Here is a 26,908-nt window from a genome sequence, read left to right as displayed (position 1 = left end):
CACGGTAGTTGCTCGTGGTGATTTTGATCTGCTGTTATCTGCAAGTCATTTGCTTCACGTATAACTACCTCTACCGAATCATTCGGCAAGTCATATAGACTGTTACAGCTAGTAATACTGTTCTGAAGTGTTTGAATACGATTATCAAGTAACTCTGAAATAATTGTTTCAAATTTCGTTTCCCAGAGATCTCTGTGAGTAGCAGTTACGAGCACATTTTGTTCTTCAAATAGAATATGTCTACCTAGATGTAATACCGAATGTAAAAACATTCCTACGTCATGGTCATCCATGTTCAATAAGTCTTTTAACATCTTCCAATGATGGTAAATTTCTGTTTCCAGCCGACTGCTTATGTCGGTTTCTGACGGCGTGTCAGCAATTAATTCTTCTAAGTCCGCTTTGTTTGATATTCCAAGTGCAAATGATCCGAGTAAACATCCCTTTGCAAGTAGCTGTAGAATATTGGATGAAAGGTCCGATAGATTTCTTATTGTCATCTGCATTTCTTCAAGATGTGATCTGTACGTGAAACCAGGTGTAGAAGCATGATGCGACGTCTTGAATGGGACGTTGACTTGCTTATTTTCTTCTGGAATTTCTTTTCTGCAAACAACACATATCAATGTTCTTTCTTGCGTACGATATAGGAGCCGCCTGTCACACCCACACACTGTAAAAACTGAACCTTCTTGAATGAAAGTCTTTTTCTTTTCAATTATGTCTACATTTGTCCTGTCTGGAAAGCCGGGTAAGAAACAACTTTTCAACTGTAAAGGTTTTAAAAGGCACCTTTTCAAATATGAAAATGGTTGTCTATGTGTTTCTTTACAGCAACCTAGAGCATGTGCAAAACTAGACACTAAGATGGAGTTTAGCATGTACTGCTGGAAGGAAGACTCTTCTTCATGCATAAAATGACTACACATAAAATCACGCTTTCCCAGTACACACTCCATCAAGGTTTGTTGCTCAAATGAATACTGATGTTTCTGGAACTGCTCGAAAAATATGGATGCACTGGTCCTCTCTATGTCATGAAGCATCCCACAGTATCTTGGCAAGTAGTATTCCTTCATTGCCATAGAATACAAAAGTAAAAGCCCAGACACAGAGTCGTTTGTAGCGAGATCCATGAGATTGAGCATACTAGTTTTGTACGATTCTGTCGATTGTCCTTTTTCCATGTACTTTTCGCCTTCAAGTAACATTTCAATGGGTACATCCAATGCCAACGGATTGCCCTCAAGCGTTTTTGATAGATATCCATCTGTCCAAACAAGACTTTCAAGGAATGGATATTCTTCTGAGATAATGCTGCAGTGTTTCCTGACTTTACAAATTGAAGAGTTATTCCCAAGTCCTTTTAAGAAATATTCTAACAACGACTTAACTATAGGACTATCAATTAATCCGGAAAAAACGGCGTTTAGATCCATAAGCAAACTCGAAGTATCGGTTTGGACTTGATTTGAAATTATATCTGTAACGTACCAAATTGCAGCCTTTAAATACGCAACTGCTGTGATGAAAGTTAAGCCAATATTGTTATCCTGGAGCACTTTACCAGATGTAAGCATTAACTCGTAGGAGTTATCCCTGTCATCATCTGTTTCAAAGGTTTCCTGTATCAAGTCAACAATGAGAAGTACAAATGGATTTTCAATCCGGCCTTGTATGAAAAGACTACGCAGACAGCAGTCTAGAGCGCTAAAAAATTCACATGATTCTTTTCCAAGGTTGTCATCTTCATTACTATCTGCAAGCACCTCTCTAAGTAAGTTCTCATTTTCGCCAAGTTCCTGTTGTAACATGAAGCTTAATGGGGCTTTTAAAAGTTGAAGATTGTCCTCGGGGATACTGTTGTCTGTGATGGCATTAAACAGATAGGTGTAGGCCGTAGTGTCGGTGTCTGCAGACAAACATCTTATCAAAAACTGGCAAATTATTCTCTGAGTATTAGTTGAAGACTCCGCACACTGTACATTTTGGAAAATAAGTAGTAAACCCGAGAACACTTCATCAGAGTCAATTCTACCGGATAGTAGGCTATTTCCAATATTTTGCAAGGAGGTAATATTTAATTTGTGTGGCATTACCAGATCTGTAACAATGTCATTGCACAGTCTTAATGCATGAAGAGCTTCGGAATCAGTTGAGACTTCAGCTGCAACAATTAAAACGTTTCTTACTGTTACTTGCCAGTGTATTAATCCAGTAAACTGACTTAAATTTGCTGTCGTTGGAATCATTCTTGAACAAACAAATGAAACTAGGTCTTGCATTGAATCGCCGGACCAAGTTAACATTGTTTCCGCATGACATTTTGGAGGCTCATCCTTTTCACAATGTAAGTCACATGGATTGTACTGGCCTATATTTTCATGATCTTGTGTGAAGTTTTCAATGTTAAAATCTTCATTTCCAGTTACACTTTCGTCATGGTATTCATACAATTTGTCTTCTTTAAACGTTTCATTTTTCTCAGGTACACAAAACTGGTCGCTTTCTTGACTGCATTCAGCATTGTTTTCTTTGTGACACATATCAAAAACTTCTTCAATATTAGCATGTGTACATTCTATGTTTGAATCTTCAATATTTGTATTATGTGGTGTTTCAGAATATTTAAGGCTGTAACATTCTTTAGTTAAATCAGTTTTTATGAATGTTTTCACTTCATCTGCATTTGCTTCATGTTCGTACACATACGTGTCATCTTCGTCATCATTATTGTCTTCATCTATAATCTGTGTTTGTCTAAATTCGTCAGCGATATGTTTCGTTTTTGAAACCGTTTCAAAAGTAACTACAGGAATACTATCATTCTGGTTTTTCCCTTTTAACCCATCAGCTTGTTCCTCGTTACACTGCAGTTTACCTGAATTTGAGTCACTCAGCAGGTCATTTTCCTTTTGTTGTTCATTTGCTCCAAACACTGTCAGTCCATCACTGACCTTAACAGCTTGTTGGAACAGTACCAAAACGTTTGAGTTTTCCCCAACGAAAACATTTCCACACAGTTCTAGAAGTTGAATTACTGATCCAAAAATAGAAATATACGACCAACCTGCGCAGTGAATATTTGTTAGCAGTTGTATACTATCTGTACAGTCTAAATGTGCCTTTTGCTCTATTATCCATTTCATATATTCAATTCTTGTATCTCGATCAAGGACTAATGACAAGTTGTAAGAATATAAATTGCAAAAATCGGTGACATAGTCTCTGTTTAACAACTCAAACGTGTCATCATAGTTAAGAATATCTGATAGTCTCTTCAGTATGAAGCTTTCTTGCTGCATGACAATTTCGCCCATTATTTCCTCTGGCAGGCTATCATCAGTGTCCAAATCACATTTAAGTTTAGCACGCGTCACCTCATTTGTAAATAAATCTTTCGTAGCTTCAATGCTTTCAAATATGACACGACTAATCGGCAATTTCAAACCAATATCAGGTGTGGGACACTGGTAACATTCAGGTCCAGTAGCATCTTTTATCGGTTTACCGTCTACGTAATACGAAAATAAGTTATCATTTTTAATGTTTGCATACCAGATCTCCTTTCTCTCTGTGGAAAATTCATCTTCTATAAAGTAACTATCAATAGCACCCATATGCTCCAGTTTATAGACGATCTTTGCCAATGGGATCTTCAAAACCCTTCTAATCTGACGTTCTAATGCATCTGTAAGACATGCAGATGTATTTAAGGCTTGTGTATCACAAGCAACATTGACAAACCAGTCTGCATCAGTCTGACCACTATTCGATTCCCTTACGTATGATCAGATCATTTCACCCAAGGTTTGGAGAAAGTCGTCAGAGTCATTAACCTTATCAATGACTCTATTTATGCTTTCGACATCACGTCCATGAACCCCGTACTGTATTCTAGTAAATGCCCAAAACAGCTCCTCCTTCAAGAAATCAGTCATTGGTAACATACTTTTTATCGTATCTAGCAGTGACTTCGAGCAGAAAGCCGGAAGTGATGTCTTTGGACGTTCAAGATTTTCTAACAGAAGTAACTTCCATCCAGAAAGGTAATTCATCTGCGACAATGATTTTGACGACTCTTCGTTAAATTGCGAAACATTTCTACAGCCTAGGTGAACAATGAGATACACCAACTTGAAGCATGGTCAATCGGACTTTTCCAAATACTCTGTTCGGTATTTTTCAATCAATGACTTTGTCAACATTATATGCTTGTCATCCTCTTGTGCACTGCAATGAACAAACAATATCTGCATGTCTGGATTGTCCCAAAACTGTTGTAGTTTTATAGATAATTGCTTTTCTGATTTGAAAGCACCGAGCTTTTCTGACTGACAACGCCAGGTGTTCAGTTCATAATCAATTTTTGTGTAAATGTTACTGTTGGTGAAAACTACTGTCATTTGTTCATGCTTTTCCTCTATTTGATATCTAATCAAATTTCCAAGACCATCATGCAGAGGTAGTTGGAAATACGCGTTTTTCATCTTTTCACTTGACTGTCGTACAGTGGTATTATCAACATGTGGCAACCGAACTATAATCTCTGGTCTTAAGATCCACAATAATTCAGTTTTGCATTTTTCTACTAAACTGATACTTGACTGATCATTTTTTCTCTTGAAAAACAAAATAAGTGAGATAATCAATTCCTCATTATAATAAGGCAATGCACTGCACTTTGAGAATGGTTTCCCCGCAATGGTCGTAATACTTTCAATCCAGTTTTCTAATTCGTTCACAAAATTTGATTCCTCATAATCCATAACGTCTGCAAAGGAGAGAAACTGTTTTTCAAATCGATTTAGGAAAGGAGGGTCTGTGTAATCTACGCTGCATTCATCAACCAATACAATGCAGCGAAAGGAATCTTCAACATGACAAAATGGATTACTGTACGGCCCAAGTGCAACTCTACAGTTGTTTTTTTTTCCTATCCTTGTATAATTTTGATTCAACATATCATACAGGCTACCGTAAATATTCTCTAGATCTTTCAACACAAGAACAATTCCTTGCTCCATACAGAGTATAATTCTACTAAGAATCCTGTAATTGTAATCGTCTGTTAGATCCTCTTCAAACTGACTTCCAAAGATGATTTCTTTCCTTTCTCTACCAGACTCTCTCAGATTCTGTTCTAAAATTCCTAATACAGAATCCCCTTTTGTGATAATCATAAGATGCCTTGCTATCGTGTCGCCTATGTTACTTCCAATAAGCTCAACGGAGGACAACCGTACCTTAACGCTACTCTGGAAACAGTCCTTAAAATGCTCAAACAAAAGTTGACGACCTGACTTCAAACCACCAAAATTTCTCAGAAGCCCTTCAATTATTACAGCCGACTTCTTTTGAGAAGTAAGGCTCTTGAAATCTTCTGCAAGTTTCCTAGCGATGAATTTTACAAGCGAGTAAAAGTCTCTCAACCCATGAAAACTTTTGAATTGAAGTTGTTTCGTGTAGGTTGTATAAGAATTTGCTACAAGCCGTAGTTCTTGCTCTATATCTTCTGAAGACAGCGCGTTTTTCTTCGTCTTGTCAATCCAAGTCAAACCTTCATGAACCTGTATGTTTTCTATAAACGAATTACTTATTGACATGGCTGTTTCGAATAATTCTTCTTCGTCCATATCAGGACGAGACAGATGCACAGCTCTGTTCATTTTAGATGCATCTAATGCCCAGTTAGAAATACCCACAACAGCTACATTCGGTCGACTTCTTCCTTCCGGTTCAAGAAGATTATGTAAAACTTTCAAAGGATTAAATCGTGAAATTTCAGCCAGACCTATTTCATCTAAAATCACAACAGACAAAACAGAATCCTTGCTATTCGTTTCTTGGTAGATTTCAGCCTTCTCGAACACTTTTATGATTCCATCTGAAGTCGACGATTCTGATCCCTGGAATGAAACACAATACAACTGCGGCAAGGTTTTAAAAAATGCATCCCTTGAATCCTTCCCCCTCAGGTTACTTCTGATAACTTGCATTGCTAATGATTTGCTACATCCTGGTTTTCCAACCACAAATATTGGTATCTTATTTAATATGCATACCAGTATGACAAAGACATTTTCCTGAAGAGCTGTATTCTTCGCGGTACCATGTGGTAAGTCCATTCTGTCTAAAATGTCCTTTTGTTCCTCTTTGATAACGTCGTGGATATCACTCTCCTTTAATGAGCAGGTAAATTTGTTCCTTTCAAAACCTTCAAGCAGTTTTGTACGGTACTTCACCCGTACTGACTTGTTTATGAACCGGCTATGATAGCAGTGAGCAAGAGCTAAAATGATAGCTTTAATTTCTACATATAGGTGTGAGGGATTCATAAAGTTCTTCTTTATACTTTTGACTTTTAGAATTTTTATAAACCAAGGTACAAGTGTCTTACACCTTTGTACATCTCTTAAACTAACGGCGCAAGTCGACAATTCTGTGTTCCGGACAAACGTCTGTGAAATGGATAGGAGGTCGCTAAATAAGGCATGTTCTCTTGTTCCATTTTCAAAAACGCCTTCTACCATTCTTTGTATATACTTCAATTCATCGCTTTCGCTTAGACTCCCGAAGTCCCACACGTAGTCTACCATCAATTCTGGCAGTGGAAGAACTCTATACACTAGTTTCGACAGCTCATCTGTTTTAACTTTACCTGTAAGCCCAGCAGTGTGTATTGCTTCTACTGTCCGCAGCTTATATGGATTACAAGCACCCATTATGACTAAATTTGGTGACAATATTGATCCGATGCATCTATGGTGACAAATTATGTCACACATCAATCCTATGTTCTCGGATGTATTAATTTCATCCAAAAACAACCATCTTTGAGTTCCAACATTATCCAGGCATTTTGCATTCTCTTGCATAATAGTATCGACTATTTCCTTTGTGTAAACACCGGCATGTACATTAAATACTCTAAATGGAACTTCACAAATGCATGCTAGATATCTTATTAGGGATGTTTTACCACAACCAGTTTCCCCCATTATCAAAACGGGTACCTTCGACTGTATCCGCATCATTATCAAAACCATTTTCAGGAGATTGTCTGGGGTAAGAGCATATTCCTTTGACAATTCATATAACTTTTTCTCCTGAAGGGAAGTGGGATTTGTTCTTGCAACTCTCTGAAGCATATTTTGTAGTTCCATCTGCTTCATTTCGCTAAAATCTGGGAGTGTCCTCTTCATTTGACTTTCAAAAAGTTTTCGAATATGCTCAGGGACTTTATCCCTATTACGATACATTGGTGAAAGTGTGTTTATGTTCTGATTATGGAAAACATAGATCAAATGATTGCTTTCTTCCCATCGTATCATACCTTCGACTCGATGCATTATTTTGCCTACTAAATCATCATCTACTCTCTCATTTGCTCCATCAGGCATATTTCCTTCTAATGTTGAGCTTTGTGTTGATCTACATGCATTCACAGACCTAGTTGCAAATTCCATAGACACATCGATCATCGCTTTAACTAAACTACTTCTGACCGTAGGAACGGAGGACTTCCCGATCATCTCTGAAATGCGAGACACCTTGAAAAAGGCGCTACCGGATAGCTTTTTAAGCTGATCAGATAAAACGTTAAGGAATATATGGACAACTGCAAAAGATATATCTGATGCTATATTCATATGTTTCTTCAGTAGCATCCTACATTCTCCTGCTGGTAAAGTTTTCAAAGGATGTTTACTTGAAAACGACAGGTCTTCCCTATCAAGCAGTCCATTCTCGAGTGCCTTTAAGTACTGACAAACAACCTGTACGGGACTGTTAGTTTCTTGACTACAGATGAAGTCAGAAAAATCATTCCAGAGTAAATGGTTTCTTCTAAAAGACGTTACTGTCGTTAAATCATTTCGAAGTGCGTTATTTATTGTGTTTCCTATCTCGAAGCAGACATGTTCTGTCGGCATGCTAAATGCTAGTTTCCCCGATGCCACGAATTTCAATACGACTAACTCAAACAAAAATATATCGAGTTCACCTGGTTCATCGACTATCCCAATATCAAAATGCAAGGTATGGAAGTCATGTACCTTGAGTCTTTTCAAATTTGATATCAGCGTGCTCTTTCTAATCTGCCCGCTAATATGAAGTGTAGCAGTACTCCTTCCAGCAGATACAGATTTTCGGCAAATATCAGTTGATTTTCCAAGGCCAGCCACTTCTGATGTAGAGGTAAATACATTTGGATAATGAACATGAAATAAGTTTTCGATTGCCTGATTCGATATTGGTTGAATTGTCACTACATTCTCATTTAGCTGATCCACAAAGGGGTGATTTTTTGAGCCGCGACATACTATTGCCAATAGAAAGTCTGAACGACCTCTAAGGTTCTGTAATTCTTCTACTACTCTAAACTGGACTTCGTTTGACAGCAGTTCAACGTTTGCTAAACAATACAATGCCAATGACCCGTAAAAGCAATACGAACCTTTGCATCTCTGAAGCAGTAATTCTATTTCATTCCATGTAGTATCTCTAGTGCAAAACAATAACTGATTTGGCTCAGGAAATGTATGAGTTGTATTTCTATACAAAGCAAGGACTGTCCTTATAACATATTCACTCTTTTCGTCTAATTGGGCGACCACAACTTTGCCTTTGTGGACGCATTCGGTAATCTTCGTTGTGAATTCGTCGCATTTCATATCTCGTACGAAAAGTTTAAAGTTTGCATACATTTCGTGAAGAGCTCTTCCTAATTCATCAAGCATCAAACTTTCATTTAAGAGACAAATATCCTTTCTGAACGTGGTGGATAGTGTCTGGACAGTTAAATACGGGTGAATGTATTTGAGTATTGCCTCTACTGAATCTCTGCCGGATCCCTTTTCCAGAAAATCTGATATAACACGAATAGCCTTGAATGAAATTCATCAAATAATATTCATTTCTAGCACGATGCATGCTAATCATCCATTCATCTAATTCTCCTTTAAGCGTGTCTTTCGTTTGTTTGAGTTCCCCTGACTGTAGACTAAGTCTAAAAGTCTTATATCTAATATGACCTGTGGAAAAAAGGCCATTGAGTATATCTCGTATTTCTAAGCATAAATCTACAGCTTCTATAAATATTCTGAACTCCTCTTGATTGAAAGTGCTCTCAGTACACTGTCGTTCAGTGTTTAGCAACAGAAGAGCTCGACTTCGAATATCCGATATAGTAGCCTCCTGTTTCGAAAATTTATTCTTGTTTTCTTTATATGTAATTTCAAACATAGCTCGATCCTGTTCAGTACATAGCATAAATGCAAACCTTCCTTTTGTTATGATGCTCTTAATCACTTCTTTTGTCTGCTGACCTCGATTTGCAACATTATTATAAAGTGATTTCAGGTTATGCAAGTTCAGAGAACAATCGCTTATTTTGCCTGGTATACTGCCTGCATTTTTCCCCTGTGAAGTTGTTTGCTTCTGTAGCGTTTGAAATATCCAACGACTGCCTTTCTCTTGTAAATTTGTAGGTGTAAGTAACGGGAGCAAAAAACGTTTGGTTTCAATGAGAGCAGAAACAGTCGACTCTTGTACGTGAGACTCTGATATATCTTCTACTGCATCTATCAAATTTCGAACATCTTCGATTGCAATTTCTTTGAGAAATTCTAGAAGAAGTGATGATTTTCCTATTTCTGCCATAATGTAAACCGTCTCATCAGTCAATTTGTCTGCCAATGAAAATACCGTTTGCAGTGCTTTTTGGGCGTCGTGCAAAGTACATTCAGATAGAGTTTGCTGAATAATTTCCTCAAACGATTTAAGTGCTAAATGAACTTCTTTATCCTTTGAAATATCATAGCCGAATGCTTCAAGTACAGACGTCATAGCTTGCGCTGTTTCTAAAACCTCGTGTTTCCTCCATAGCTGGAGGAGAGTTGTTTTCACAGCGTATTTGATACGTTTTTGTAGAAATGTTTCTGCAATTTTGATTTCGTCCGGAACATGTGCATTTTCAAACATTGTCTGTACGAATTTCATTGCTATGGTATTGTCAGTCTCTAAAGATGTCCACTGTTTCTCGAACAAGTCAATGCCTTCCGTCATCAAGATGTTTAAAAAGCAAACAATCTGATCTGTGTGTTTAATTTCCTGTACGTCGTCATCGTCGGTTTCAGCATCAAAAAGATATCGAATCGAAAGGAGACCATCCAAGGTTGTCCCAGTGCGAAGGTAACGTGCAAAAGATGCAAACACAGCTTTTTTTGCTACATTCCAGAAAAAGTTTGATTTTATTACCGGATGCAACGCACAACATATTTCTGGTAACTCGCCAAGATCACCCCAAAGCCATCCTATAGAAGTGGATTCCTTTACTGAAAGACTGCCGCTTTCTATCTTCGCTTTCATCGCCTCGACCTTTTCTAATAAAGCCGATAGTTTCGGAATCGTATCAGACTTTCTAACTTGCACTTCTTGGAGAACTTCTTTCACACACTTCATGTCCTGTGTCACTTTCTCAACCATTTGTGTGAAGGTTTTCTGCATAGCTTCAATATCTTTCCTCTGCATTCCTCCTAATTTAAGTGTTTGTTTTGTCATCTCATCTTTAACTTTGAGTTTTGACATAAAACTAACATCTACATCACCATTTTTCAGTAAGAGAGTCACACGTTTAATACAAAATATTACCTGTTTGTATGTCGAATTGTTTTGTACATCTTGTATTCGCGAACCTTCACCATCAACGATCAGTTGCCAAAAGGCAGCATGGGGTATTTGACTGATGAAGCTTTCAAATATTGTGTCTTGTGTTGATTTCTCGAAAAACAAGTCAATTACTGTGCACACTATATCACAAGTTGTCCTGAAAATACAGGAATGACAACCTTTCAATAAAATAAATCACACACCTGTGTACCACAATAATACGAGAGCTTGAATACTTGGCGGATCCTGCTGAATCAAAAAATTGTTTCAATGTGTCATTAAGGTCTTAAAATTTATTGCAACTGAGGGAAATCTGTAAAACCTTTGCTAGTACAAGGTGATTCACTGTAAATTAGATATGTGTCCTTTAGATATAGGTACCCTCCACTCATGCCTTTTCATTTGACTTTCAGTATGCCTTAAAATATTGGGATATAATGGCAAATGATCTTATATAAAATATTTTACAGACTGGACATTAAAAGATGAATGTTGACTTTTGACCTTCAGATGTGACTTTGACCTTTGCATTAGGGGTTTGGTTATTGCACATGACACATTGTCTTATTATGGTGATTATTTGTGTCAAGTAGTATCGTGATCGTACTTGCGACCACCTCTATTAAGCGATTTTTGTATTAAACGACCGGTCAAAATCCCTCCCGAACGTTTTCAGTAAATAAATTCATTCCATTAAATGACTTTTTTATTCAACAACTAGGGACCACATTAATGTAACCACATTAATGTAGTCCCGATAGGTAAAATATTCAACAAAAGTATCTATGTTTATAATAAATACAGTTACATTAACAGTTACAAATAACTTTTCTCTTCACCTGACTGAAATTCATTAAGAGACCATTCCATTAAGAGACCACTTTTTAGCAGTCCCTTGGGCAGCCTTTTAATACAATGGCGACTGTAATATTAAAATTCCTTAATTGATGACACAGGTTTAGACCAGAAAGGACAAAAAATCATTTTGAACTTTGACTTCTGACAGTGACCTTGACCTTTGAGTTAGGGATAAAGGGTTGCATAAGACAAGTTGTTTTATTATGGAAAAACCTGAAGTGTGTGAAGTTCTATAAAGAGTTATTGTTCATACAGGAAATAAACCCTTTCGACATTTGACATCCCAGTGTCACCTTGACCTTTGAGTGAGGGTGTTATGCCTGACACATTGTCTTATCATGGGGTACATTTGTGTCAAGTAATATTAAAATCCCTTTAAGGATCATTGAGTTACAGACTGGACAGAAATAAAACCCTTTTGGCATTTGACTTCCAAGTGTGTCCTTGACCTTTCAGCTAAGAGTCCGAGTTTTGCGTACGGCATGCTGTCTAATCCAGGAGAATATTTGTGTCAAATGATATTTAAGGTCGATCCACACCTAAGGAGCGGAATGCAGAAGTTTGACGAAAAAATTTATTTATTAATTTTGTTGGGTTTAACGTCGCGACGACACAATTATAGGTCATATGGCGACTTTCCAGCATTGATGGTGGAGGAAGACCCCAGGTGCCCCTCCGTGCATTATTTCATCACCAGCGGGAACCTGGGTAGAACCTTGACGAAAAAGTAATGAAATTTGGCTCAATTATAGATCAAACTCTATATTTTCAGAAAGTATGTATATTTTTTGATTTTACACTTGTGCGTTCACGTTAAAAGGCCACCTGGTGGCACCCGATTTTTCTCTCAATTACTTGTTTTTCTGTCATTATTTCACTAATATTTTTGCGTTTTCATTTTTTTTCGATTGCGCATTGAGTTGTTTGTTCCAATGTATTTGACAAAATCTAAATGTATTAACTGCATTTTAAGACCGTCATTTTTCTGAAAACAAATAAGCTGACGCCGAAATCGTTATAAAATTTGTACGTGCAAATTTGTGCATTTTGTCCGATATCTTTTTTTGTACGGTCAAAATGTTTTATTTTTTAAAGCGTCTGCGGTATGGCTCGCTTTTTAAAATGATCAATTATAAAAGGCATGTGTTCTCTGTCGAAAAGCGCGACGTTTTTAAAAACATTATATCACGTCGTTACAGGACAAGCCGTTACAAGACACAACATTACACTGTTTAGCAAGTCAAGACTGTAACAATAAACGGGGTTTATATGGTTTTATATAAAACCGTTTTTATATGTTTTTCAACTGTACACCAGTGTATTCTATCACAAATACAGACTTTTCAAATTATTTTTGATACGCCGACATAGGTATTTTTTGTGTTGCGAAATTTATTAACGTAAGTAAATTTCTTTTTCTTTTTTAGTCACGGCATTTGCTTTAGGACTATTTTTCCCTGTTGAAAAGTTAAACCCACTTTTTCCAAAATATTTTTATGAATAAGACATTTTTGAAAAAATTATTTATTATGACTGAAGCAATAAATTTATTATTATGCAAGCACCTATTTAGACATGAAACATAAACACCGTGATAAAGCATTGGAAGTTTTCAAAAACTTATAACAAACTATCAAAATTTATATAATTTCGGCAGTTTCTTTGATTTTATTCGTTTATTTCTTTTCAATACATTTACATAACAGTATAAAAACGTTACACATCAAATATATCAAAGTGATGGCAATTAATTATAGAATCCGCATAAAAATAATAACACTGACATTCACATCTACACTATACATAACCATTTAGACATGTACAGTTAAACAATTAATCCTAAATCACAAAATTAAAACATGTCTTAGCCGCAACTTTGCTGTTACCATACTTTTCTTTGTTTTTGTGACGATGATCTGACAAAGACTTCCTGACTGGTTAATATTTTAAATACTTGTAATTTTATTACCATGTACACTTTCTTGAATTTGATTGGTTTATATGGTTACTTACAGTCACAATAAGGGTAATTTCAACTGGTCAGTTATTATATGTTGAGAGAAAATATAGTTTCAAGACAGCAGGTTTCTAGGAGATTAGATTTGGATTTCCAAGTAGAAACATTGTGGTTTTCCAATGGAACACTAGAATTGTTTATACTTAATTGTTATATTTAACGGATATCCGTGTGAAAACTGTAGATTGTTTACTTAAAACTGGTTGGTTTTTCACTGAAGGAAAATAGAAAAGATAATTTGGAACATTGTTTTATTATTTGGACATAATAAGTAGTGCCTTAGTATCTGTAAAACCGTCATTAATTTTCGGCATTACAGGTGCTTCTACTTTAAATGAATCATTAGTACATTGTTTTATCCCAGATGGGTTTAATTCATAGGGTGGTCTTTGTTTGGAGGTGGTCTTTAAACAGAAGTTCGACTGTAGACGAAATCTGATAAAAATCGCACACGTAAGAATGTAGTGTTTTCAAATGTATTTGATTTGAAATTAATCACAATCAACCTACATAAAATGAAAAAATAACGAAGAACGTATCTGACATTTAATTCTAGCAACTTTATTTTGTATAATGATCACTGACAAACAAGAGCTCATCGAACACGAAATGCTCCCCTTGATGCATTCAGTAATTGCACAAGTAACAGAAATTATATGCTCACTGTAAACAAAAGTTCTATTATTCTGGTTTAATCTGACCTTGACCTTTAACGTATTAACCTAACAGAGATTACAGAGTGATCTTGGCGTCATCCACTGAGCCATTTTTGAATGTTCCAAATTTCGAGACTAGCTCAAGGTCAAAATCAAGGTCAAATTTCATTTCGGTACAAAACAGTGTGTATGTGGTCCAAATTTGAAAGCTGTGGCTTGAGAAATGTGAAAGTAGGTCACTAGATTAATTTCAAGGTCAAAGTTCATTTCGGTAGACAGAACTATGCATGTGCTTCAAATTTGGAGGTTGTAGCTTGACAAATGTAAGGGTAGGCAATAGGTAAAAATCAATGACAAATTTCAATTCAGAACACAAAAATATGCAAGCAGTCCAAATTTGAAGCCTGTAGCTTCAGAAATGTGAAAGCAGGTCACCAGGTCAATCTCAAGATCAAAGTTCATTTCGGTTCACAAAACTATGCATGTTGTTCAAATTTGAAGGCTGTATCTTGAGAAATGTGAAAGTATGTCACTAGGTCAAATTCAAAGTCCAATTATATTTTGGAACAAAAAACTATGCAAGTGGTCCAAATTTGAAGCTTGTACCTTCAGAAATGTGAAAGTAGGTCACTAGGTCAATCTCAAGATCAAAGTTCATTTCAGTACACAAAACTATGCATGTGGTTCAAATTTGAAGGCTGAAGCCGGAGAAATGTGAAAGTAGGTCACTAGGTCAAAATCAAGGTCTAATTTTATTTTGGAACAAAAGCTATGCATGTGGTCCAAATTTGAAGCCTGTACCTTCAAAAATGTGAAAGTAGGTCACTAGGTCAATAACAAGGTCAAAGTTCTTTTCGGTACACAAACATGCATGTGGTCCAAATTTGAAGGCTGTAGCTACAGAAATGTGAAAGTAGGTCACTAGCAGGTCAAGGTCAACTCATGTTAAGGTTCATTTTGCCACTCAAAACTATACATGTGGTCCAAATTTGAATAATGTAAGTAATGGACATGAAGATTCTAAGTGTTTCCCTATTTAAGTCTATATGAACCATGTGATCCCTGGGGCGGGGCCATATTTGACCCTAGAGGGATAATTTGAACAAACTTGGTAGAGAACCACTAGATGATGCTACATTACAAAACATCAAAGCCATAGTCTTTGTGGTTTGGACAAGAAGATTTTCAAAGTTTTTCCCTATATAAGTCTATGTAAACCATGTGACCCCCAGGGCAGAGCCATATTTGACCCTAGGAGAATAATTTGAACAATCTCAGTGGAGGACCACTAGATGATGTCATATACAAAATATCAAAGCCCTAGGCCCTGTGGTTTTGGACAAGAGGTTTTTCAAAGTTTTTTCCTATATAAGTCTATATAAACCATGTGACCCCTGGGGTGGGGCCATATTTGACCCCAGGGAAAAAATCTAAATAATTTTGGTAGAGGACTACTAGATTTTGCTACATACCAAATATCAAAGCCCTAGGCCCTATGGTTTTTGGACAAGAAGATTAGAAACCGTTTAACTGTTCCTGGCCAATGTGACCTTGACCTTTGATCTAATGACATCAAAGTCAATAGGGGTCATTTGTTGGTCATGGCCAACCTAACTATCAATTTTCCTGATACTAGGCCCAAGCGTTCTTGAGTTATTGCCCGGAAACCTTTTTACTATTCCTGGTCAGTGTGACCTTGACCTTTGACATACTGACCTCAAAATCAATAGGGGTCATCTGCTGGTCATGATAAACCTCCCTATGAACTTTCGTGATCATAGGCCTAAGCGTTCTTGAGTTATCATCCGGAAACCGTTTAACTGTTCAGGGTCACTATGACCTTGACCTTTAATATACTGATCTCATAATCAATAGGAGTCATCTACTGATCATGACCAACCTTCCTATCAACTTTCATAATCCTAGGCCCAAGTGTTCTTGAGTTATCATCCGGAAACCGTTTTACTATTCAGGGTCACTGTGACCTTGACCTTTGACATACAGACTTCAAAATTAATAGGGGTCATCTGCTGGTGACGACCAACCTCTCTACGAACTTTCATGATCCTAGGCCCAAGCGTTCTTGAGTTATCATCCTGAAACGGATTGGTTTACATTCCGACCGACCGAACGACATCTGCAAAACAATATACCCCTCCTTCTTCGAAGGGGGCATAATAAATTTTTCGCTGATTATCTTCATATGTCATATTAAGAATGGTCGTCATCTATGGAGAATCGACACAAAATCGGTTGCTTAAGAGCCCAGAAAAAATGTCAGCTTCTTGGAAATTTAACAACCCTTTCAATATAAAGACGACTAGATTTGGTATCAACTGACAATGTTAATTCAGAAACCACCACAGTCTTGTCAAACGGACAGACCAGAAAGAAAATACCTCTGTACATGTTATACCCTAACCCTAGGTATTCTAGAACCATGGTCATGAACGGGAAAGTGCACTAACCCATTTCAATCGTACGTTTCTCAACTAAACTGCGAAGTTCGGTGAATGGCTACCTGTATATTGAATAAGCGATAATTTATCTTCTATCGTGCACCAGTCACATTGTCTCAATATTCAATATTGCTGAGATACTCCACATATTTTATGCTTCCCCAAATGTTACAAAAAAAACTTTCGTGAACTTCCCTAATGAACATCCGGTCTAGAGATCAAAGCAGTGTGTACATGTAAGGCGAAATGTTAACAAACAAAAACAAAATGCAAAATATTCACAGTTTTACAATAAAACTCGAAATGATGAATGAAATTTATCTAAGAGATGATTTTGAATTTGAAGTCATACATTGGCATACATCTACTCTGTTTATTAATTCATCTTGCACATTTATGCTTCAAATACACTTCACCAGGGAAACGTTGGAAAAACTATAAACTACGCGTTGTTTCTCTAAAAAAAGAAATATTGAAGAAATGTGGCTGGTACACAATGGAAGATAAATTATCACTTGTTTAATAGTCATAGTATATATTTCCGAACTGCATGTTTTAGGCATGAAATGCGCGATTGAAACGGGTTAGTATATTTTCCCGTTCATGTCCATAGTTCTTATAGAATACCTAGGGGTAGGGTATAACATGTACAGAGGCATTTCCTTTCTGGTCTGGTACCAGTGGTTAAACGTAAAATTATTGCCGCGTTGATACGGATCAGTTACAGTTTTCGAAAAACATTTATACTGTGTAGTTCATTTAAATACATGGTTTTTTGTACAATCTCTAAACTATTGAATTATTCCATTTTAATGTCTCATATTTATATATTTCCCGATTTATCGTAAAAAGTTTTTTTATAGCGACAGAATGCAAATAATTAAAAAATATATTTCATTATTACATCCCTTTATTAAATTCAAATCTGGGAGTTAGGTTTGATAAATTCGGGCGTATACCATCTTTAAGATCAAATAATAAGCCTTTATTTATCTATTTATTTTTAAGAAGAGTCTGTGATATTTTTAAACGTTTATATAAAAACAGATGTTATGATTTATGTGCATTTAAAATATCATAATATACAGATAAAATGTAGGAACTTATACTTTTATATTTTCCTACTTTTTAAGCTGATGTATTCATTAATTGTAAACAAAAAAAAATAATGTTTAGATTGCTTGAACAAGATGTCAAGAGGTAAGGATGTTTTTCTATGTTCCCGGTTCCTTCTTCTTTATTTAAAAAGACGACTGTAAGTTTTTCGGTTTTAGAAATTGATGATAAGTCATCACATTTTCTCCTACAATTAATTTGCAGTCAAGAACCAAATAACTATTTATTTACATGTGTGAACAATTATGAAAAAAATAGATGAAATTTTAATTCATGATATTGATTTCAAAAGCCGATGCAAGTATCATTTACATACATGTAGCTGCTATGAATAACAAATGGCGTGATTCTATAAGCAATAACAAACAAGAGGACCAAGATGGTCCTAGGTCGCTCACCTGTGTAACACACCATAACAGTGTAAACTGTTTTATCTAACGATTTCATGGAGACAAATATTCGGACCAATTTTCATTGAGATTGGACCAAAAAACCGTTGCCTCTTGAGTGTAAACAAGCATTTTCTTTGATTTGACCTAGTTACCTAGATTTCTACCCCACATGACCCAAATTCAAACTTGTCCAAAATTTCATAAAAACAAACATTCTGACAAAGGTTCAGGAAGATTGAAGAAAAAAATGTGGCCTTTAGAATGTATATAAGCTTTTATGATTTGACCTAGTGACCTAGTTTTTGACCCCACGTGACCCAGATTTAAAATAGCCCAAGACATATGATAACAAACATTCTGAACAAATTTTATGAACCTAGTATAAACAAGACCTGTCGGAGGACAGCAACGCTCGACTATTCAACAACCTTGTCAATTGAATAAATACAAAAGTCGAAAAAGGGGCATAATTTAGTAAAAAAAGCAAAACATGGTTATGGAACCTGCACAGTACTTATCAGCTCATGACAGTGGACAGATGTGTGAAGTTTCAATCCATTCTCATTAGTGGGTACCGAGATACCAGCTTACATATAAGAATTTAACCAAAAACAAGGGTTAAAAAGGGGCATAATTTTGTAAAATGCGAATAGAGTTATTGACCCTTTGCACTGCATGTCATATCATGACAGTGAACAAGTGTGTGAAGTTTCAATCCTTTCCCATTAGTGGATACTGAGATACCAGTTTACATACAGAAAAACATAACATAAAACCTGCTCAGTCTAATTTTGAAAAAAATAAAACGAATAGAGTTATGGGACCGGCTTTGTGCATGTCAGATCATGACAGTAAACAAGTGTGTGAAGTTTCAATCCATTCCTATTAGTGGATACTGAAATACCAGCTTACATACAAAACCTCAACCAAAAATTTCTAAGTCGAAAAAGGAGAATAATATTGTAAAAAAGCAAAACAGAGTTATGAAACCTATGCGATGTAACACAGTTTATTACACTGAATAAGTGTGTGAAGTTTCAATCCATTTCCACAAGTGGTTACTGAGATACCAGCTTACATACAAAATCTTAACCAGACGCCGACGCCGACGCCGACGCATGGGCGAGTCTAACAGCTCTACTATTCTATGAATAGTCGAGCTAAAAATGTGCCCCCTACCGTGTAAACAAGCTTATTCTTTGACTTCACCCGGTGACCTACTTTTGAACCCATATGACCAAGTTTTAAACTTGGCCTAGGAATCAACAAAATAAACATTCTGACCAAGTTTCATGAAGTTAGGTCATAAATGTGGCCACAACAATGTTAACAAGCTTTTCCTATGATTTGACCATATGACCTAGTTTCTGACCCAAATGACCCAGTTTCAAACTTGGCCTAGATATCATCAAGATAAATATTCTGACTTAGTTTTATGAAGATAGGGTCATACATGTGGCCTCTAGTTTGTTAACAAGCTTTTCCTTTGATTTGACCTGATGACCTAGTTTTTGAGCCGACATTACCCAGTTTCGATCCAGGCCTAGAGATTATCAAGATAATCATTCTGTGCAAGTTTGTACCAAATGAAAGCACAAATGAAACCTCTGTATGGCTGAAAGGGCCAAAATAGAAAATTTTGCCGCTTTCAGGGGCAATTACTCTATAACCCATGATGGAATCTAGCCAGTTTTCGAAAGGAACTGAGATCTTATTGTGACTTAAGTTGTGTGTAATGCGTGGTTAAAATAAAAAATAAAATGTTACTTCTATCGTGTTCACAAGAAAAAATTAGCAAATTTTGGCTCTTTCAGGGGTCAATCAGGTACCGTAACTCCAGACCCTATGATTGGATCTGACAGATTCATCATGGAAACCAAGATTTATTGTTGTTGAAGATATTTTGCAAGTTTGTATCAAATCAAACCATAAATTAAGTATCTGTACTGCTGCAAAAGCCAAAATATCAAATTTTGGCCATTTAAGGGGCCATAACTCTGCAACCCATGATGGGATCGTGTTCACAAGCCAAAATTGCAATTTTTGGCCCTTTAAGAGACCGTAACTCTGGAACCCATGATGGAATCTGGCCAGTTTTCGAAAGGAACCGAGATATTATGCCTATACAAGTTGAGTGCAAGTTTGATAAAAATCAAATGCATAATGATTATGGTCTCTGTCGTGTTCACAAGGAAATTGTGAACGGACGGACGGACAACGGACGAACGGTGATCAAAAAAGCTCACTCTGTCACTACGTGACAAGTGAGCTAAAGTACAAATATTGAAATCCATGGAAAATATGTCCCATAACTACGAATGTGTGTTATCAACGGATACCCGATCAGTTTTAATTAATGTTTAACTTTTTTAGAATCATTCGGAAAATTAATTATAGCTGCACATAACGTATTATTCAATTCAAAGTCCTCATGAATTCTTTTAGAAACTTCTAACTGTCGAAGGATCTGGAGACAAACTTACTTTATTTCAACAAGAACATCACAGAAAAGAAATTAAGGCCGGATACAATCGGGTGAATCTTGTGAAAGATATCTTAGAACCTGTGTACAATGTGCACAGCGCAGGCAGGGCTTTTAAAACAAGAGCTGTCGGAGGACAGCAACGCTCGACTATTCAACAGCCTTGTCAATTGAATGAATACAAAAGTTGAAAAAGGGGCATAATTTTGTAAAATGCAAAGTAGAGGTATTGAACCTCTGTACTGCATGTCATATCATGACAGTGAACAAGTGTGTGAAGTTTCAATCCTTTCCAATTTGTGGATACTGAGATACCAGCTTACATACAAAAACTTAACAAAAAACTGCTAAGTCAAAGGGGCATAATTTTGTAAAAATGCCAAGTAGAGTTATGGGACCTTCACAGTGCATGTTAGATCATGACAGTGAACAAGTGTGTGAAGTTTCAATCCATTCCAATTAGTGGATACTGAGATATCAGATTACATACAAAAATTTAACCAAAAACTGCTAAGTCAAAAAAGGGGCATAATTTTGAAAAAAAAGAGAGTAGAGTTATGGGACTTGATTAGTGCATGTCAGATCATGATAGTGAACAAGTATGTGAAGTTTCAATCCATTCCCATTAGTAAGTACTGAGATACCAGCTTACATACAAAACCTTAACCAAAAATTTCTAAGTCGAAAAAGGGGCATAATTTTGTAAAAAGCAAAATAGAGTTATGGAACCTGTGCAATGTAGATCAGTTCATCACAGTGAATAAGTGTGTGAAGTCTCAATCCATTCCCACAAGTGGTTACTGAGTTACCAGCTTACATACAAAACCTTAACCAAAAATTTCTAAGTCGAAAAAGGGGCATAATTTTGTAAAAAAGCAAAATAGAGTTATGGAACCTGTGCAATGTAAGTCAGTTTGTCACAGTGAATAAGTGTGTGAAGTTTCAATCCATTCCCACAAGTGGTTACTGAGATACCAGCTTACATACAAAACCTTAACCAAAATCGGGACGCGGACGCGGACGCCGACGCATGGGCGAGTGCAATAGCTCACTATTCTATGAATAGTTGAGCTAAAAACTGTTGAAAATTTTGAAGAAGAATAATGAAAATATATTCCATTAAAGAAATCAAAATAAGATTGTAAATGAGAAGAAGTATCCGAAATCCTGCGAACAATTTATTGCTAATAAAATCTATAAAAAGATCCTTTCGAAGCATAGAATGCCAATCAGAATGTGAAGGCCTACATGTTTTATTTTGAAAGTTATTGTCTGCACGAAAAAGCAGCAAAAGATGGAGTTAAGTATTTTTAATAGGTTGGGAACAGTCACTAGAATAAGATATTACAGAAAAATCAATCTATGTGAAAAGAAATTGTAATAAAATACATTTAGTTAGTTAGTATATTTTTTCGTTTTACTAAAGCCACTAGTTTACATTAATATTAAAATGATATTTATAAATGACCAAACATAAAGAACGTAAATTAAACTAATCTGCCTCAGTTTCGACGTTAAATTGTAATAAAATTACGACGGTAAGTTTTGTTGGGAAATGTAATATCTAAAAATCTTTTGCACTGACCCCCATTTTTTTTTTCGTTTATCATTTTGCTTATGAATGTTGCACAACATGAGGAAATATGAAAAAACTAGAGGTGCTTTTGAGAAAAGCGCATGTCTCCCACAACTGCCTAATCATCTGAATAGTAAGTCTGTCTTTGTATAATGTTTGTGGCCTATTTGTATTCACATGTTGGGAGTAACCGGTCCACCATTCTGTGTCTGTGTATAATGCAGTTCGGTGGTAGCGGAGGGGAGTAACCGTCTACAATGCTGCGCCGGTAGTTGTTGGTTATTATGTTCGAGGGCTATAATTCTGAAGCGCCTGGGCCGATTAAGCTAGTTAGCGAACTTGGCCGAGGACTAATGGTCAGACATATTTTGTTCAAGTTTATTGAAGATCGGATGAGAAATGTTCGACTTAGAGTGCGGAAAGCTTTGTGACAGACAGACAGACAGACAGACACACACACACACATACAGACAGACACACAGTAGTGAATCAATATGTCTCCCACACTACTGTGTGGTTGAGCCCTCTTGCGATCGCCTTTTCTGGCGGGTTGGTGTATGTGCGTGCGTCCGTCCGTCCGTCCGATTCTGTCCGGACCATAACTTTGACATGCATGGGCCAATCTTATCTATATTTTGCATGAATGTTTACCTCAATGAGAAATAGTGTCAGGCGCATACCCAATGTTCCTATCTCAAAAGTCAAGGTCACAGTTGGAGGTCAAAGGTCAAATTGAACTTTGTCTGGACCATAACTTTGACATGTATGAACCAAATTCAATGTTTAGCCCCAATGGAAGGAGTGTCAAGCGTAAGTCCCATGTTCCTATCTCAAGGCCAATGTCACAGATGGAGGTCAAAGGTCAAACTGAAGTTTGTTCGGAACTTTTCTTCTTCATGACTGGTGAAATTTTGATGTAACTCGGCGTGAATGTTCACCATTATGAGAAGTGTCATGCACAAGAACCAGGTCCCTGGGTCTAAAGTCAAGGTGTCACTTAGAGGCCAAAGGTCAGATAAAAGAATGACCTTGTCTGAAGTACGTCTTCTTTACGCATAATGGGATTTTGATGTAACTTCGCACATATGTTCATCATCATGAGGCAATTTTGCTTTTAGAATTATTCCCTTTGTTGTTACTATAAATAGCTTATATTGTAATCTTTTTATTACTGACCGTGTGGAAAAATTAAGACCGCTTTTCTGTGGTACAACATGCATGTTATATCCAATTTTAGGTGTATTTTGACCAATATCTACGTAGTAAGGAGTTTTGTGTGGACTTAAGTTATATAGATATTTTTATGATTGGTCAAAAGAAAATCCATATGCAAATAAAGGTACTAGTGTAAATCAGTTCTAACACCGCCAAATAGTATAATAAATATTCCTTTTTAGACAGCTGGCGAGCTAGACATTCTGTCCGTGGGCGTGCAGGATGTATTTCTAGTCCTATTCATGGCATTAACTTGTTAAATGCGATTTTACTTTTCCCCGTCAAGAATGCGGGATGAAGATACATTCTCTCTGCCTGCATTTGTGACCGCCCGTCTATCCGTCCTTATTTTAACATCTCAAGTTTAAATGAGTTCGCATTAGGGGTAATGAGTATGTGCCCGGGCAAGACAGGTCCATTTTGCTTCTATTGACATGGCATCAGCTTTGAAGATATAATGTCGGATTCTGTGAACTGCAGTTCAAATACTTTTGTGCCAACTTCAACGTCAACTAGAGCTATTTACAGAAATCAACAATTCTGCCAAATTTTCTTTGTCCGAAGGGGAAGAACTTTGTAAAATATAAGGCATCGTTATGGAAATTGGAGTGTTAAACTGCACTGTCATCGCAAAGGTTCGTGTTAAATTTCAATTTAAATGAGCATAAGTTTCATTAATATGAAATGTCAAAGTTAAAACAAGTAAAAGCTATGTGTAATGGTATGGGAGTTTGCCAGACCATGTAAAGCTGATTTAACTTTTAAAATAATACCTATACTGGTGCAAGAGATATTCAAAATACCTTGAGACAGGAAGGGTAACGTTTTTGATATTTTCCAAATGAAAAAGGGGAAATAAGTCTGTTAAAACAGAAGTTATGGAGCATGGTATGGAAACTGTCCTTATGATCCGGTAATAATAAACCAGGTAGCTAAGAGACCATAACACCGCAACGAATAAAAATTAATAATTCCTGAGGACGGCCAGTTTACAGTGATGAAGTGCGTTCAAGATATAGTTGGACAGACAATGGCAGGCAAAAGCTATATATAATGTAAAACACATCAATTGCAGCTTCAATAAAAATCTGACATAACGGAAAATATGTTAACTCTTTAAAACTTAACTAATCAAAAGCTAAAAATTCATTAGACATGATGCACAGAACATGTAAGTCCACAAATGCACGATTATCTCGCCTTCAATCTGGTTGTTTCCATCTGTGGGGAAAACTGTGCAAGTTGTAAACAAACTAGTGGAATCACATAATGATTGTGAAGACACCAGCGCACAATCAAAACATAACATTGAGATGCCGACGAATGAAGTAAGATTTGCTACTAGAAAATGTTAAGAAAACGCTACAATTACTACTAGTCATTTCCATGTAATTTTGGCATTTTTTTTAGAAAATAATCCTGCTACTTATTCTAAACAAATTTTCTTAACCTGGAATGATATTTAGCACATTAAAACCAAACAGAGTTTAGTTTTAAGTTGTATTTAAACATTAAACGTGGTTGGCAGTAACTTACTTTGTGTTTACTCTCAAAGATCCATTGGAGCAGAACAGCCTTAGTACTTCCGTTGGTGAAAAACCTTTGTCCTTTAAAAGCCCCTTAACTTGTTCTTTATACAAATGAGAAACGGTTGGCTCATTGTCACAGAAATGTTCAATCTTTTCTACGTGATTCAGCATCTCCTTCAACGTGTACCGCTCCAGGGATTTCATAGTCACAAGTTCAAGTTCTTTTCCAATTTCTGCTCTTTCGGACATAATAGGCAGCTTTAGTATTTCACACAAAGTCCGGAAAGTATAAAATAGCTCGTCCTCGTTGCGCGTTTGATTTGTCTTAATTTCGTTCAGCAGCCATGATTTATACACGTCAACTTCTAGGCATCCATAGGCTTTTGCAAGGAACTGCTCTTCGCTTAACTCTATAAATAATCTTCGAGCAGCTGGGTTTCTGGATTCCGATATACATTTCAACAGCAACAACTGAGACTCCAACTCCACAAAACACCTAGATTCATGTAGAAATGCATGTACTTCCTGCTTAAGCTCCGTGGTTTCTTTAAGACCGTGTGATGAAAAACAATTCATCACTCCTTCCTCGATATTGTTTCGAATGCTTTTATCATTGCAAAGTTCAAACTTCCCTAAGGCAGAGGCTACTTTTAACAATGATACAACTTTCTTCTCTTTTAATGCCTTGTTTGAACAGTGCAGTACCTGAGACTTGATACTTGCAGTAATTGCTATAAGAGCATCCTCTTCTCTTGGTGTAATCTTATCAGATTCATATTCTGAAATTTGGGTAAGTTGTCCATAAGATGGTAATGTCATTTCCAAAGGTAGATGTCTGAATAAATATTCAATGATTTCTTTGAAAGCATTACTTCCCGTCTTGATATATTCAATATAGAATGATCTGCATAAATCGTGCGCAATTTTTTCGCAATACGGATTGTCATTAACAAACTTTTCTTTGCTAGAGATGCATTCTTTAAGAGCCTGTAGTACCAAGTCTCCGGACAGAAAAGGAAAAACACGACTTAAAAATATCAGCATACAAAAGTCCTTGCTATATCCTATTTTAAACAGATGTTTGCATAGCGCTGGCATATAAACCGAACAAGAAGTTGGGAAGTCTGCGAGGCGTTTCTGCAATAATGCATCAAGAATGTCATTAGCAACTGTCGAATTTATTGTGTTGGAAATGGCTTTTGGGTAGGTCATGCAAAGCCTTCCTACCGCCAATGCAAATCGAATGCGATACTTATGCATGTGTAATACATTACTGTTCAGTAAGGCCTTTATTATGAATTCCTCATCATGATAACGCCCTTGCAAGCAAATATCTTCAATCTGCATGTACACTTCAGTTTCACTGTATTGTTCAGAAATCGACTGCACTAAATCAAGCAAATGTGAGACTATGCTATTTTCCTCCCAAAGAACATCACGGTGGACAGTTTTATCTTCTAGTGTGAACTGAAGTGTTTTTACTTTCGTCGAACTGTTGAAGAAATATAGGACAGAATCCTTGAAAACTAATTCATACCAGTAGCAAGCAGTCGGGTCATACTGCGCAGGTAATTCAATATCTACTGAATATATATTCTTCTCTTTTCTTTTCATTTCACAATTCAACGCATCTATAGAACGACATTTGATTTTAACGGAGATGACCTCCTTGTCTTCCGGTACATCTATAATGAATGTCATCCAAATACGTTTGTCCTGAAAATAAAGAATAAATTCTAATTACTCAAAAGCACGAATACATTGAACATCTAAATACATTCATTCTCAGAGGTCACTTGGAGTGACATTGTATCGGATTGGCGCATAGCCAAAATACTTACAATGCTTCGACAATGCGGCTGTAGGTTACAAGAGAAATGGCTAGAATATGAGTAAAGTAGAAGTTTGGTTGGTTTTGTACTTTTTGTAACGTCTGA

The 26,908-nt window shown here is 36.4% G+C and overlaps 1 protein-coding gene across 1 annotated transcript in view; it reads right to left on the bottom strand.

The window, feature by feature from the left end:
• Nucleotides 1-8,608: 8,608 nt before the first annotated feature.
• Nucleotides 8,609-26,908, bottom strand: part of LOC123526205 (uncharacterized) — a 45,640-nt gene continuing 27,340 nt past the window's right edge. The window contains exons 4-5 of the mRNA XM_053523996.1: nucleotides 24,979-26,687; nucleotides 8,609-10,828 (exon numbers count right to left, since the gene is read on the bottom strand). Coding sequence (XP_053379971.1) covers nucleotides 8,749-10,828; nucleotides 24,979-26,687 — 3,789 coding nt within the window. The 3' untranslated portion in view covers nucleotides 8,609-8,748. The remainder of the gene's footprint in view (nucleotides 10,829-24,978; nucleotides 26,688-26,908) is intronic.

Source organism: Mercenaria mercenaria, chromosome 14, assembly GCF_021730395.1.
Source record: "Mercenaria mercenaria strain notata chromosome 14, MADL_Memer_1, whole genome shotgun sequence".
In the NCBI taxonomy this organism is placed as follows: Eukaryota; Metazoa; Mollusca; class Bivalvia; order Venerida; family Veneridae; genus Mercenaria; species Mercenaria mercenaria.
This window is presented reverse-complemented; position numbering and strand designations above follow the sequence as displayed.